Source organism: Bison bison, unplaced genomic scaffold (assembly GCF_000754665.1).
Source record: "Bison bison bison isolate TAMUID 2011002044 unplaced genomic scaffold, Bison_UMD1.0 scf7180017864379, whole genome shotgun sequence".
NCBI classification, from domain to species: Eukaryota; Metazoa; Chordata; class Mammalia; order Artiodactyla; family Bovidae; genus Bison; species Bison bison.
The window spans coordinates 12,174,254-12,189,719 of NW_011494951.1; the positions used below are offsets into that span (position 1 = coordinate 12,174,254).

Consider the following 15,466-nt stretch of genomic DNA (forward strand, 5'->3'; position numbering starts at 1 on the left):
CTGGATGGCATCAGTGACTCGATGGACGTGAGTCTGGGTGAATTCCGGGAGTTGGTGATGGACAGGGAGGCCTGGCGTGCTGCGATTCATGGGGTCGCAAAGAGTCGGACACGACTGAACGACTGAACTGAACTGAATCTCATTTTTTTAAAAAAAAGACCACTTCTTCCCTGTATATAATATAATCAGACCTTTTGAAGAATTACACACGACTTCCCCTGATCATAGTAGGGCTCACTTAAACGGTGCAGCATATAATGGATCAGGTTGTTCAGCTAAAGGATGAGCCGTCTGGAGACAGGGATTATGTGGGGAGGAGACCCGTGGACTCGCGAAGTTCGCATAGGTGAGGTTGGAGCGGGTAGAGCAAGTAGTCTCTGGGCTTGGAGAGTATGCTACACCACGTACTGAAAGCAAACTAATCCCCTCCCTGAACTTTATAAATTAAGAACATGATCACATTCAGCGAAAAGTAGGTCGGTTTGCACAGTTGTTTTCTTTAGTAAGAAATCACACACAAACACACAAACTCTGACTTAAGTTCCGTGTGAGCGGGGAGAAGAGCGTCTCTGTTTTCTAGGAGAAGAAATAAAAAATAACTTCCCACTGCTGACTCCCAAACGCAGCTGACAAATTGGAGATTCCTGATCTCTACATCCCGAGTTTCGGTGGGTGCTGTGCCGGCGATTTCTCATCCTCTTTTTTTTTTTTTTTTTTAATGACTGATTCGAGTTTATGACTTCGAGTTTGAGGGAATTATGCATTGGCTGCTTCTCCCTTTACTTTCGAGTATCAGAAAAATAGCACAGAAGGCAAATGTGAATCTCCTAAAGTAGGAACCTGTTTGCGGATTTTATTCGTGGATGAAATGACAGAGTTGTATGTACAGGGGGAAAATAGGAAAAATAACACAGGTTTGTGCAAGTCTTTTAAACTGCTAAGAAGAAGTTTGAGGTGGGGCACTTACGTGGTAGCGTGGCCGAGCGGTCTAAGGCGCTGGATTAAGGCTCCAGTCTCTTCGGGGGCGTGGGTTCGAATCCCACCGCTGCCATCTCTATTGTAGACCCATTTCTTTAAAGCAGTCGTGTGACCCCTTTAAAAGTTCCTACGGAAGAGAGTATGTCAAATGGTTTTGAAATGTTCTTACAGATTTAAGAAATAAGCAGAACTTTGATAGTTATTGGATAAGCAGAAATTGGTTGATAGTTATTAGAATGTATTAATTGAAAATCAGTCTTCATCCTATTTCATTCCACTCCAGCACTGGATTCTGATTCCTCTCACAAACATATAAGGAATGATAACTTCACGCCTGAAGTTAAAGATGTGCTTTTTGCATGCAAACCAGAAGAAGCCTATTATTTTTCTCATATTTTGCACTTTTCAAATCTATTCTATTGCACCTTGCCTTTTCAGTTCAGTTCAGTTCAGTCACTCAGTCGTGTCAGACTCTTTGCGACCCCATGGACTGCAGCCTGTCAGGCCTCCCTGTCCATCACCAACTCCCAGAGCTTACTCAAACTCATGTCCATTGAGTCCATGATGCCATCCAACCATCTCATTCTCTGTCATCCCCTTCTCCTCTCACCTTCAATCTTTCCCAATGAGTCAGCTCTTCGCATTGTGTGGCCAAAGTATTGGAGCTTCAGCTTCTGATCAGTCCTTCCAATGAATATTCAGGACTGATTTCCTTTAGGATTGACTGGTTGGATGTCCTTGCAGTCAAGGGACTCTCAAGAGTCTTCTCCAACACCACAGTTCAAAAGCATCAATTCTTCAGTGCTCAGCTTTCTTTATGGTCCAACTTTCACATCTATACCTGACTACTGGAAAAACCCTTTGATTATAGGGACCTTTGTTAGCAACGTAACGTCTCTGCTTTTTAATATGCTGTTTAGGTTGGTCATAGCTTTTCTTCCAAGGAGGAAGCGTCTTTTAATTTCACGGTTGCAGTCACCATCTGCAGTGATTTTGGAGCCCAAGAAAATAAAATCTGTCACTGTTTCCAATGTTTTACCATCTTGTTGCCATGAAGTGATGGGACCAGATGCTGTGATCTTTGTTTTTTGAACGTTGAGTTTTAAGCCTCCATTTCCATATCAGCATAGAAATAGCTTATTTTCCTTTTGTCTCAAAAATATTCCATGTTATGGATATATTTTTATTTAACAAGTCACATTTAACAATATAAACAACACAAATAAATAACATCTGCATTTCATAAGTGTGTGTATTAGAGAAATTTTTGAAAATGCAATTGCTGAATTAAATGTGTGTGATGGTAATTTTGGTGGTTCTTGTCTTAGTCTTTCCTAAATGTTACTAATTTATCCCCAGAGAGCCAAGGAAGGGCTTGTTTCCTTGACACCATGACCCACACAGAACATTGCTGTGACATTGAGAATTAACAGCCATTAAATTCTTACAGAGCCCCAGATGTTGTCATAGTTCTTTTATATTCTCAGTAATATATAAGAAAGTTCATATTATTATTCCTATTTTATTAAGAGAAAGAAACTGAAGTTATAACCAGTTAATCTCTTGTCTGTAGGTGGAGGAATCAGGATGTTACTTCTGTAGGGCAGACTGAAAAAAAATGATCCTTCAAAAAATATTTTCACCCTAATTCCTGGAAGCTGTCAATATTACCTTATATGGCAAAAAAAAAAAAAAAATTAAAAATGAGAGCGTCTTTGCAGAGGGGATTGAGTTTAGGATCTTGAGATGGGGAATTTATCCTGGATTATCCAGATGGAGCTTGAATGCCATGCCAAGTGTTCTTAAAGGAGAGAGGCATAGGGAGATTATGGAACAGAAGACGATGTGAATATAAAGGCAGAGGAAATGCAACTGCAAATCAAGGAAGGCTGGTAGCCATCAAAAGCTGGAAGAGACAAGGACAGATTCTCCCCTACAGCCTCCACAGGGAGTATGACCCTGTCAAAACCTTGATTTCTGCCCAGTGATACTGACTTTGGACTTCCGACCTCCAGAACTGTGGGAAAATTAATTTCTGTTCTTTAAAGCTACTGAGCTATGGTAATTAGTTACAAAAGCCACAGGAAACTCATACAATGACTTCAAGTGCTAATAGGCAACACTACTGCAAACAATTATTTTTGTTTGTTTTTTTTACCAATCTGCTTGATAGAAAATATTATTTCATTGTAGTTCTTTAGTTTGAATGTCTCTGGGAAACTCCACCAACTAGGACAGAGAAAAGGACTGGATTAGGGAGGTTTCCCACCCTAGAGAAGGAAATGGCAACTCCAGTATTCTTGCCTGGAGAATCCTATAGACAGAGGAGCTTGGTGGGCTACAATCCATAGGGTCAGAAAGAGTCCGACACGACTGAGCTGCACCCCCGTCTCGCCCCCCCCCCACCTCCCCCCACACCTTTAGCTACTTGCCCTCGGTGAAATAACTCTTCTTATCTAAACTAATTCCGGAAGCAGGAGTTTTTCTTTAGCTTTTAAGGAAGAGCCTATTTACTTAGGTTCCGTTTGCGGACCTGTGGGGCCTGGGATATGGCAGTGGGGTCTGAACCCATGTTTCTACAGAAATTAGAGACTTAATTCTGCATCCTAGAAGGGCTCCCACACTACCTCCAAAAGGGCTTTTAATTAAACATTTTTCTTATTTCAAAAACATATTAAGAAACTTATGTAGTTTTAAATAGACTGCTTTTTCTGCTTCCTTTGTACAAAATAGGAGCTTTGATTCCTACCCTTGGGAATATCAGAGGCCCACGTGCGAGCCTCACCTGCTTTATCCTACCACGGTTCCCCCCGGTCAGCTACCTCTGTCGCCTTCTGGGCGTTCAGGTGGACCGAAGTCGCGATCAGGGTACTAACCTCAGACCTAGATCTCGGCCTGTCCCCTCCGGGGATGCGACTTGGGAGAGGGAAGGGCGGGTCATAGCGGAGTGCAGGAACCTGGTTAGAGGGAAGAAGGCATTGCCTTCTTTGCGAGTTGAGGACCTGTTGCTCTGGAAAGCGGGCCCTTGGTGGGTAGGGTTCAGTGGGTGGTTCTCTGGAACTGTAAGGCTCTCCACCTAAGGAGGATGGTACGTGGATCCAGTGAACACTCTGTGGTCCGCAGGGGACCGTTAGGCCCTCTCCCCGTTCAGCACTCCGAGGGGCTTTACAACTATGGTTGTGTGATCTGAGTCTTTACAACCACCTTGACACTGGCGTTTTTGGATTTTTAGAGAGCAATATGCCTGACTGTAGCTTAACTACACTTCCAGCCGCCTTCTCCGCTCGCGGTCCTTCCCCTTCAAGTCACCGCTTGCTGAGTGCAAACGTGTAGGAACGCTAGGTGCCCCGACTCGGCGGTCTAACGAGCTTAGACTAGTTAGTGGAGTTCCATTTTTAGAGCACCTCACTTAGGATACTGGAACGAAGAAACTTAGTTACGAAAGTCGAGGTGCAGTAACATCAAAGTTTGCTTTTAGAAGAATTTATCCCTTTTAGGGAGAAGGCAATGGCACCCCACTCCAGTACTCTTGCCTGGAAAATCCCATGGATGGAGGAGCTTGGTGGGCTGCAGTCCATGGGGTTGCTGAGAGTCGGACACGACTGAGCGACTTCACTTTCACTTTTCACTTTCCTGCATTGGAGAAGGAAATGGCAACCCACTCCAGTGTTCTTGCCTGGAGAATCCCAGGGACGGGGGAGCCTGGTGGGCTTCCGTCTATGGGGTCTCACAGAGTCGGACACGACTGAAGCGACTTAGCAGTAGCAGCATCCCTTTTAGAAAAAGTGAGTAGCTCCGACTTTTATTGACGATTCCCATTGAATTAGTTGAAGTCCTGTTGGTTCCAACATTCAAGCTGCCCGAAACTTTTCCAGCTTGTATCTGTTCTGCAGCGCGTCTAAGTAAGCAAAACGTCTTCTTGAAGTTTATCTCTTTTCTCATAGTAAACTGCTCTAAATCCCACAAACTGCCTCAAGAATATTTAATCTCACGGTAAGGACAGACCGAGTACAATGCAGGTTTACGTGCAGGCTCCATGGCTTAGTTGGTTAAAGCGCCTGTCTTGTAAACAGGAGATCCTGGGTTCGAATCCCAGTGGGGCCTCTGCCTTTTTCCTCCCCTCTTCATGGGGACCCAGATTCTTAACTCCCCACTGCTTCTAATTCTCCAGTGTACTAGGTATTACTGTAAATTTTGATTCAATCATGCAAAAGCAGCTGTAACTGCAAAAATTCTCAGTTCTAAAGAAAAGGCGAGGACTTGCCGACGTTGCGGCCTCAAGACACTGCCCTTCCAATGCAGGAGATGAGGGTTCATCCTTGCAGGGTTGGAGCCAGAAACGAGCAAACAAACAAAACTTGGAAGAGAAGATGGTGGGTCACTTTATGGAAACAAAGAAAATAGCCTTTTGTTTTTCATCTTTAGCTGTCCTCTCATTTCTAACTGGGAGGTGGGGAGTGGGGGGTGGCGACAAAACTGTACCAACTCTTAAAGCCTATTTCTGAGCTCCCATGCAACTTATTAGTGATTTTAGGGAACTCAGCATTATGTTATCTGTTTTATATATGATTTTCCAAATATTACTACATTATAATAATGGTAATTTACATTTGCTTGTATTCCTTCAGTCTTCATGGAAGGGCTTTAGTCCTAAAGGGAATACATAAATTGGCCCCACTAGAACCTAAACTTTAATTTTATAATTAAAAAGAAAACAACAGAATGATTCTATAATGCAATGATTCCCAAGCCCAATATACATTTAAATTGCCTTGGGAACTAGTTAAAACTCATCCCCAGAGGTTTTAATTCTGTTTTGGTGGACGTCCCAGAGATGTGTGTTTTTCACAAGCACTCCAAGTGATTTTGAAGTAAATGAATCACATTTGCAAGTATCCAGCTTAAAATATTGCACACAGAGCAGAACTGAAAGTGAGGTCACTTTTGTATACTCTTAGCACTTTTGTACTGATTCATGAACATCTGCTTACTCTCATTATCATCAAGTTACCATTATTGGAAATCTGCTACATTCCAAGAGTTTCCAGACATGCTGTCATCTAATTAGCCCAACAATCCTGTCAAATATGTGTTATAATCAGTTCTTTAAAGATGAGGAAACAGATTCAATAATATTCACGGTAACAAAGTGACAAAGTTAAATTTCAAATTCAGATCTAATTGGAATCCATGCTTTTCTCATGATATCTATCTTCTATTTCATTAGAGTCAAGAATGAAGTTTTTGGCCACACAGCTAAATAAAATAAAGCGACTTAGACTGATCTCAATCCTTAGTCCTATTCGTTGGGAATCCTGAGATAACTTTCTGTTTTCTACTGGAAGATAATCAGCCCAGTGAACAGTTGCTTAATGCATTTAACTTAGGGAGGAGGAAAATATAAAACCTCAGAAGTCTATGTAGGAGGTTCTCCATGAAAAAATGAGCAGGCCATATAGACAAACTCAATTAATCTTCTCCATCTCCTAGACTCTGTTATTTGGTTGGTTTTGGTTTTGTTTGTTTGTTTTTGTTTTTTGCCTTGGACATGCTCTCTTCACGCCCTGATTCTTTAGATTTAAACATAGTGTATTAGTCAGCTAGTGAAAAGTGATAGTGTCTCAGTCATGACCAGCTCTTTGTGACCCCTCGGACTATAGTCAGCCAAACTCCTATGTCCATGGAATTCTCCAGACAAGAATACTGGAGTGGGTTGGAGTGAGTAGCCATTCCCTTTTCCAGGGGATCTTCCTGACTCAGGGATCAAACGCAGGCCTCCTGCATTGCAGGCAGATTCTTTACCGTCTGAGTCACCAGGGAAGCCCTGTTAAGATGGAATTAATGAGTGGAAGAACTGATGCAATCTTCAATCGTGACCAAAAGTATAAACAAAAGATAGACACTATCTCCAAGGAAACTAATTCACCAATGACAGCCCCTATGGGATCACTGGCACACTGGGTGCAAACTGGTTTTATTTGCCTTTAAATCAAATTTGGAACCAATACAGATTATTCGATGCCTCCAGAATCACATTCACCCTACTTGCATATGGAGACCCTTAGTGACTTTTACTGAAGCCCTGACCTTATCATATTTGCTTCCCTCTCTCAGGATTGTTGGAATCCAACCCTTCTGCAACCTTTCTCTTGACTAAACTTCTATAGCTAAAGACATCTCCTAAATACAAATTCAAATAAGAAGAGGTAAGTTCTAGTGATGTCTCTTTCTATTCACACCATCCTAGATGATATTGGGTTTTGTTCAGTTTTGTTTTGAGATAGAAAACGAAGGTTCTGAGTTTTGGACAAGATCAGGCAGGATAAGATACCTCTATGAGCTAAATGGTTTCTCATTATGCCAGACCAATGGTTGTCATTTGTTCAAAATTATGTTAATCCCAGAATTATGTCCAAAAAAATCCAATTATCTAGGAGATGGGGAGGAATCAGAAGGCAGGTCAGCCACCAAAAAGCAATTCTCTAAAGACCAATACTGTCATTTTTGTTACACCCCAATGTGAAGATCAGAAAGAATTTCTCAGTAATAAATTCTTTATCTTTTTGCTTTAAAATGAATGAATGAAGGCCAGTACTCTGAAGATAAATTTGAGGATTAAAAAATATAAACAATAACCAATGGTTAAAAAAAAATGAGGATTTGCAAAGTGGAGTGGGGTCAATGGGATCTTGGTCTTCAGCCATTTTATACTCAAATGTATGAACTTCCTGGCAAATGTAGTCTATTATCTTTTCTGGAGACATACTCCATTGCCTCTGCTTCTGCCTCTTTCTAACTGTGTCCCTGTCCTTGGTGGTTAAACAACCACAACAAACCATCCTAGTCATGAATTCAGGTAGCTGTATGATATTTTATAAATGGGTAGTTGGTCAAGTTGAACTAGAGGTATCTGGGTGAAGCAGGAATCCATCCTCTAGTGAATGGATCCTCAGGGCCAATTGTTATAGGTTAAATTTATTTTTTTTCTGAGCTCTTTTCTTGGTTAAATCATGTATTCCTATCAATTCTCATATACATGCTTCTTTCTGTTAACTGAATTTTCATTCTCTCAGCACCTCAGATTGAAACTTCAAACGTTCTTTCAGCTCTTTCCTCTCTCCAACATTCCTACTCTGCTCTTCATTCCCACTGCCACTACCAGAGCTAACGTTCTCAGCCTCTCTCCAATAGACTCTTGTAGTAACCTCCCAGCTTCTGGTCTCTTTTTGAATCCCTTGTTATTCAGTTATAATAAATGTTTTAAAGCGCTGCTCTAATCATTTCACACCTCTTCTTTTTTAAAAAATGAATTTTAAAAATTCATTTTTAAATGAATTTGATTAGATTCCTTGCCTAGTATTCAAGATTTTCCATATCCTGGACCCAAGCTGTTTTTACAACTTGATTTTCCACCACCTCACATTGTGGACCCTGTGCTGCAACAATTGATGAGGTGTGCTTTCCATGCTTTCAGATAATGTATATCCCTTCAATGCCTTCACCATCATTGGTAAATATTCAGATCCCTTCCATTCCTTCATACTTAATTTTCTTTTATATTAAAGACATATATGTTTACAGTTAAAAAAATAAAATAATATATAGGGTTACGATGAAAAATAGCAGTTCCCTTCCTCATCATTTCTCACTCTCAATTCCCATTCTCCTGAGGTAACACATTTTTAATAACTTAGTGTTTTCTTCTATATACCCATATTTCTTAATAACATGCTTTTATTCTATCTGCATTTTTACTTTTAAATATGATTTATTACTTACTACAAAAAATGAGAACTTTTAACCCTTACATAACAAAGAGAGAGCAAAAGTGAGGGTGAGAGAGAGAGATCTATGCTTCACTCTCCAGATCCTCTTATATCTTTTTGGTTTGATCACTGTGGAGTGTATACACTTCCACGACCTTATAAACATTAGCCACAGTGGAATCATGTAATGAACTATTGTTACCTAAAAAATAAATCTCTCAGTTCTCATAGATGATCAAATTATACAATTCCTCTTGTTTTTGTTTGTTTTTGGAGACATTACAAGGAATCTTGTCCTCATCACCAGTCTGTTTTCATCAATCAAGTTAATGCAAATATTACATAACCCACACATGTCTTCAGGGTCCTTCTACTATATGCTAAGGGAATTCTGACAAGTCAACATCATTTAGGTGGGACCCCTTAAACCCAGGTTTTAGTGTTAACTAAAACAACAGAAAAAAAAATTAAAATCATACCCATGGCTCCAGCCAGTAAACTGAAACAAGCCTCTCTGATAAAGGTAACAATGATAAATTCATAACAATCTCAGAATTCATTCTCGTATACTGTCTCCACATTTCTGCCCCAAATTAGCAAGGACCTGTAGTGTTTCTTGCCCTGGCAGAGCCTGCAGCAGTCTTAACCCTGTTTACTTGGTGGAGAGGGCCATGAGGAGAATTGTTCCTTTTACTCTGCATCGCACTCAGTAAGGAAGTATTAGGATTTTTAAGATTTTATCTTTAGAACAGTTTTATATCACAGCAGAACTGAGCAAGAGTACAGAGATTTCCCATATAACCCTTACTCCCCACACATGCATAACCTCCTCCTTTATCAACATCTCACACCAGGCTGGTACAATTGCTACAACTGATGAACCTATTCAGGAAATCATAATCACCCCAAATCCATAATTACGTTATGGTTCTGTCTGGTATTGTACATTCTGTGAGTTTGGAAAAATGTATAATGACACGCATACACCATTATATCATACTGAGTAGTTTCATTGCCTAAAAATCCTCTGTGTTCTATCTAGTCATCCCTCCCTTCTTCCTATACATTGGCTGATCTTTTTACTGTCTTCCTAGGTTTACATTTTCCAAACATACTGTACGATAGTTGGAATCATACTGTAAATTATGTTGCCTTTTCAGATGGCTTCTTTCAGTTAGTAATTAGCACTTGAAGTTCTATGTCTTTTTGTGGCTTGACAGCTTGTGTCTTTTTAGCACTGAATTGTCTGGATGTACCACAGTTTACTTACCCATTCACCTTCTGAAGGACATCTTGGTTGTTTCCAAATTTTGGCAATTATGAGTAGAGCTGTTACAAACATCTTTGTGCAGGCTTTTGTGTGGATATAAGTTTTCAGCTCCTTTGGGTAAACACCCAGGTGTGTGATTTCTGGATCACACGATTAAGAGTATGTTTAGTTTTGTAAGAAACTGCCAGAGTGTCTTCCAAAGTGGCCATACCATTTTGTATTCCCACCAGTGAATGAGAGTTCCTGTTGTGCCGCATCCACACCAGCATTTGGTGTCACTGTTCTGGATTTTATTCACTCTAATAGGTGTGTCGTGGAATCTGATTGTTGTTCTAATCTGCATTTCCCTGATGACATATGTCTTAGTCCATTTGGGTTGCTGTAACAAAGTGTCAGAGACCAGGAGACCTATTTACAACATTTATCTCACAGTTCTGGAAACTGGGAAATCCAAGATCATGGCACTGGCAGTTTCAGTGTCTGATTAGAGCCCACCTTTTGGCTAATAGATAGCACCGTATAGCTGTAACTTTGTCTGGTGGAAAGGACAGGAATCACTGTGGGTTCTCTTTTATAAGAGCACTAACCCCTTACAGGAAGGCTCTACTTTCATGATCTAAGCACCTACCCAAGCCCCCACCTCTTAGGTTGTACACTCATTTAGCTGCAAGGTAGCTAGGAGAAGACCGCCTCCTAGTGGCCTCTTTAATCATACAGAATAGCCAAAACAAGTGATGAATGTCCACTAACCTATCACATAGGGCACTGATACAGGGGGGAAAAATGAAGCCACTTTCTCTACTGAGAGGATTTTTTCAAATGTGACTTTTAATATTAATTTTAATTATTATATTCCTTAATGTTTCTATTGAGGATATACCCCATTGCTCCCCCATAAGGGTATAATTTTCCCCCTGGTATCATCAAAACTTCTGCCAACTCAGGGTTTTTTTTAAAGATATGTTTTTATTCATTCATTCATTTATGCATGCTATGCCAGGTCTTAGTTGTGGCATCCCCTAATCAGGGGTTGAACTCAGGCCCCTTGCATTGGAATATTTGAGTCTCAGCCACTGGATCACTAGGGAAGAACCAAATCAAGGTTTTTAAAGTCATCCTTTTTCTTGATTTTAGCAGGTGTCTCTCATCAAAATTCAATGAAGCACATGAATGAAAGTTTTCCAGAGGATTTCATTCTCATGGGCTTTACCAAATATCCATGGTTGGATGTTCCTTTCTTCTTTGCCCTCCTAACCTCCTACATGTTCACACTATTGGGAAACATTGCTATTATTCTGGTTTCCCAACTAGATTCCCAACTCCAAAGTCCTATGTATTTCTTCCTCACAAGCCTCTCCTCCCTGGACCTCTGTTTCACCACCACGACTGTACCCCAAATGCTGTTCAACTTAGGCGGACCCAACAAGAACATCACTTATATAGGCTGCATGACCCAGGCATATGTATTTCACTGGCTAGGCTGTACTGAATGTGTCCTGCTTGGCACCATGGCCTTAGACCGCTATGTAGCTGTGTGTAAGCCTCTGAGATACCCTGTAATCATGAACCACAAGCTCTGTCGGCAGCTCTCCAGCACTGCTTGGCTCATTGGTCTGGCCAATTCACTACTGCAGTCCACACTCACAGTCCAGCTGCCTCTGTGTGGGAACCAAGAACTGGACCACTTCTTTTGTGAACTGCCTGGTCTAATTAAGATGGCTTGTGTGGACACCACAGTCAATGAGCTTACTTTAGCGGTGGTGGCCACCTTCCTGATAATGGGTCCCCTCTCCATGATTCTTGTCTCTTACAGTTATATTGCACAAGCTGTATTTCGAATTCCTTCTACTGGTGGGAGACTTAAGGCCTTCAACACTTGTTCTTCGCACTTATTGGTGGTGTCTTTATTTTATGGCCCTGGCATCTACATCTATATGCAGCCTTCAGGGGACAGCCCTAAAGACCTTATCAAAGTTCTGACGCTGTTTTACTGTGTTATTACTCCCATGGCCAACCCATTCATCTACACCTTGAGGAACAAGGATGTTAAAGGAGCTTTGAGGAGACTTCTGAGGAGGGCCATTTTGTCCAAGAAAATATGATGCTTTATTCTGAATAGGAAAGCTCAACAATAACGTGAAATATATCCTCCTTTAAATAGATGTTCCATCAAAATCATGCTCAAAAGTCAAGTCAAAAAAAACCTTTGTGTGTTCTGTTTACCACTTCTGATATCAAACACGTAGGGTTTTTTCCGCACAATAACTGGTTCTCTAAAACCAACTGGGATGTCCTACAGTTCAGTTCTATTTTTTGGTTGCGCTGGGTCTTCCTTGCTCAGTGCAGGCTTTCTCTAGCTGCGGCAAGTGGGGGCTACTCTCTCTGGCTGCAGTGAGGGGTCTCCTCATTGCAGCAGCTTCTCTTGTTGTGGAGCACAGGATCCAGGGTGCACAGGCTTCAGTATGGCTCCAGAGCACGGCTTATTAGTTGTGGTGCATGGGCTCAGTTTCCCTGGACACGTGGGGTTCTCCCAGCCTAGGGATGGAACCAGTGTCCCTTTCATTGCAAGGTGGACTCTTAAACCACTGAACCACCAGGAAAGCCCTCTCAATTTAATTCTGACACTACCCAGAGTTAGCATAGACCTCACAGATTAAGGGCTCAATTCCACAAAATTTTATTATTGGAGAATAGGTTCTCTTCTTGTTGCAGTAAGAATTCAGAGTTGAGACAGGGAAGCTAAGACAGCAAAGTGAGAATTTATTAAGCAATAGTATACTCTCAGGAGGGACAGTGGGCAGGATCAGATGAGCAGCTGCTCTGAGTTCCTTTGGCAAGCTGGTTATATGGAATGTGAAAATGATTGCACAAACAATATTCATTGAAGAGGCAGGGGTTTCGGGTCAAATCTCTTGATTTTCATCCCAGCTCTACCTTCCCCAGGGGAAGAGGGATTTTCACCCCTCTTTGGTCTTGAGCAGAAGTGTCATGGTGTCAGTGCCTAATGGGTACTTCTTTTCTGCAAGGCTAAATTTATTGTAATTGAGGGCATAATGAGCAAAAGGTGACATTCAGAGACCAGAAATGCCCATCTATTGCAGCCTTTCTTTGCCTCTAGGACTCCTGTCGCCACAAGATGGACCGTTTCCAGTCACCTGGCTCTTGCTCCCACCCCCTTTCTCAGCTCACATCTAGTTAACTACCTGTTCTCATACCTCCACTTCAGAAGCCAATAACAAATTCAGGCCACCTGTACTTCTGACCAGCCAACTATAAAATCAAGGGCTTCTACAACTCCTTCCTCAGATTTGATAATTTGCTAGAATAGCTCACAAAATTCAAGGGAACATTTTACATACTTTTACCAACTTATCTTGGGGCTGAAATAGCTCAGTTGAGAGAGCATTAGACTGAAGATCTAAATGTCCCTGGTTCAATCCCAGGTTTTGGCAGAAAAGCACTTTTTGGGGGGGCTTCCCAGGCCAGTAGAGGTAAAGAACCCGCTTGCCAATGCAGGAGACCTAAGAGACATGGGTTTGATCCCTTGGAGGAGGGCACAGCAACCCACTCCAGTATTCTTGCTTGGAGAATCCCATGGACAGAGGAGCCTGGAGGGCTGTGGTCCATAGATCTCAAAGGGTCAAACATGACTTAGCACACACGCACCAATTTATTATAAAAAATATAACTCAGGAATAGCCAAATTCAAGATATGCATAGGGCAAGATATGACAGGGAGGAGCAGTGGGCAGAGCATCCATTCACTTTCAGGGCATGCCTCTCCTGCATCTCAGTGTGGTCACCAGTTAGGAAGCTCTCCAAACTTCATTGCTCAGTTAATTTTTATTCCAGGTGCCGATGGACACAGACAAAAAATGCAACTTCTGATATCTAATAAAAAGGAGCTACTTACTTAGTGGGTAATCAACAGCCTGCCTCAGTCCTAAATAAAGTCATGGCATTTTGAGTTCTAAAGTGCATGTACCTACTCTTAATGAATGTGTGCTAAAAGATCAGTGAGTAGTTGGATGAATGAATGATAACAGGTACAAGAAACAAAATGAGAAACTGGAGATACAGTGGTCTAGTGGTTATCAAGAGGGGAGGAATATAATAAGGAGAAGGAAAAGAGGAAACCGGAGAATGAGAACTGATGAAACTCCTGAGTTGGAGTGTCCTTAAACTCACTAAACTTCAATAATGACAATATTTTTCAATAATTATAATAATATTTAAAAGCCGGAGGAAAAATAATTTAAATCCATTTCTCAGTTTCTTCATCTCTAGAAATGGTTTGATTTAAAAAAATAAAAACTATTGAAATATAGTATATATATTTAAAAAGTACACAAATCTTAGGTGTACAGCTAAATGAAATTCCTGAAGTGAAATCACCACACAACCACCACCAACATCAAAAAATAGAACATTACCAGTTCCCCAGAAGACCCCAGTCGTGCTCCCTCCCTAACTATTCCTTTCTTACTCCCTGTTGTGGCTTCTAACACAGAGATTCCTTTTCCCTGTTTTAAACTTGATATAAATGGAATCATGAAATATGCATCTTTTGTGTCTGGTTTCACTCATCATTACGTTTGTGAAATTTATCACTTTGGCTTGTAGCTGTAGTTCATTCACTTTCATCATTCATAGTATACCATTTTATGAATAAACTTCCATTTTTGCACTCATCTTGCTGTTAATGGACTTTTGGATTGCTTCTGGTTTAGAACTATAAAAAATGTGGCTAAAGTGTGTCTTCAGATGTAAATATATATACAATATATATACTCTGCTGGCAGCAATATAACTAAAAGTGAAACTCCTGTGTCGTAGAATATGCATATGTTCAACTTCAGTAGATATACCAAAGAGTTTCCCAAAAACGGTGTTGCCAATTTACACTCTTATGAACATTTCCATTGCTCCATAATCCTCGCCAACATTTGGCACTGTGAGTTCATTTTTAACAGGGATTTTAGCATTTAGTTTGTAATTCTTTCAGTTCAGTTCAGTTGCTCAGTTGTATCTGATTCTTTGCGACCCCATGAACCACAGCACGCCAGGCCTCCCTGTCCATCACTAACTTTCGGAGTCTACCCAAACCCATGTCCATTGAGTCAGTGATGCCATCCAACCATCTCATCCTCTGTCGTCCCCTTCTCCTGCCGTCAATCTTTGTCAGCATCAGGGTCTTTTCAAATGAGTCAGCTCTTTGTATCAGGTGGCCAAAGTATTGGAGTTTCAGCTTTAGCATCAGTCCTTCCAATGAACACCCAGGACTGATCTCTTTTAGGACGGACTGGTTGGATTTCCTTGCAGTCCAAGGGACTCTCAAGAGTCTTCTCCAACAACATAGTTCAAAAGCATCAATTCTTCGGTGCTCAGCTTTCTTTATAGTCCAACTCTCACGTCCATACATGACTACTGGAAAAACCATAGCCTTGACTAG

General features: G+C 41.1%; 1 protein-coding gene and 3 non-coding genes across 4 annotated transcripts; all 4 read left to right on the top strand.

The window, feature by feature from the left end:
• The first annotated feature begins 969 nt into the window (after positions 1-969).
• TRNAL-AAG lies at positions 970-1,051 on the top strand. Its single transcript has one exon. It is a non-coding gene; the product is annotated as a tRNA-Leu (tRNA).
• Positions 1,052-5,008: 3,957 nt separating this feature from the next.
• On the top strand, positions 5,009-5,082 carry TRNAT-UGU. The gene has a single exon. It is a non-coding gene; the product is annotated as a tRNA-Thr (tRNA).
• Positions 5,083-11,171: 6,089 nt separating this feature from the next.
• On the top strand, positions 11,172-12,116 carry LOC105001210 (olfactory receptor 2B11-like). Its single transcript, XM_010857381.1, has one exon. The coding sequence runs from the start codon at positions 11,172-11,174 to the stop codon at positions 12,114-12,116; it is 945 nt and encodes a 314-aa protein (XP_010855683.1).
• Positions 12,117-13,393: 1,277 nt separating this feature from the next.
• Positions 13,394-13,466, top strand: TRNAF-GAA. The gene has a single exon. It is a non-coding gene; the product is annotated as a tRNA-Phe (tRNA).
• The last annotated feature ends 2,000 nt before the right edge of the window (positions 13,467-15,466 follow it).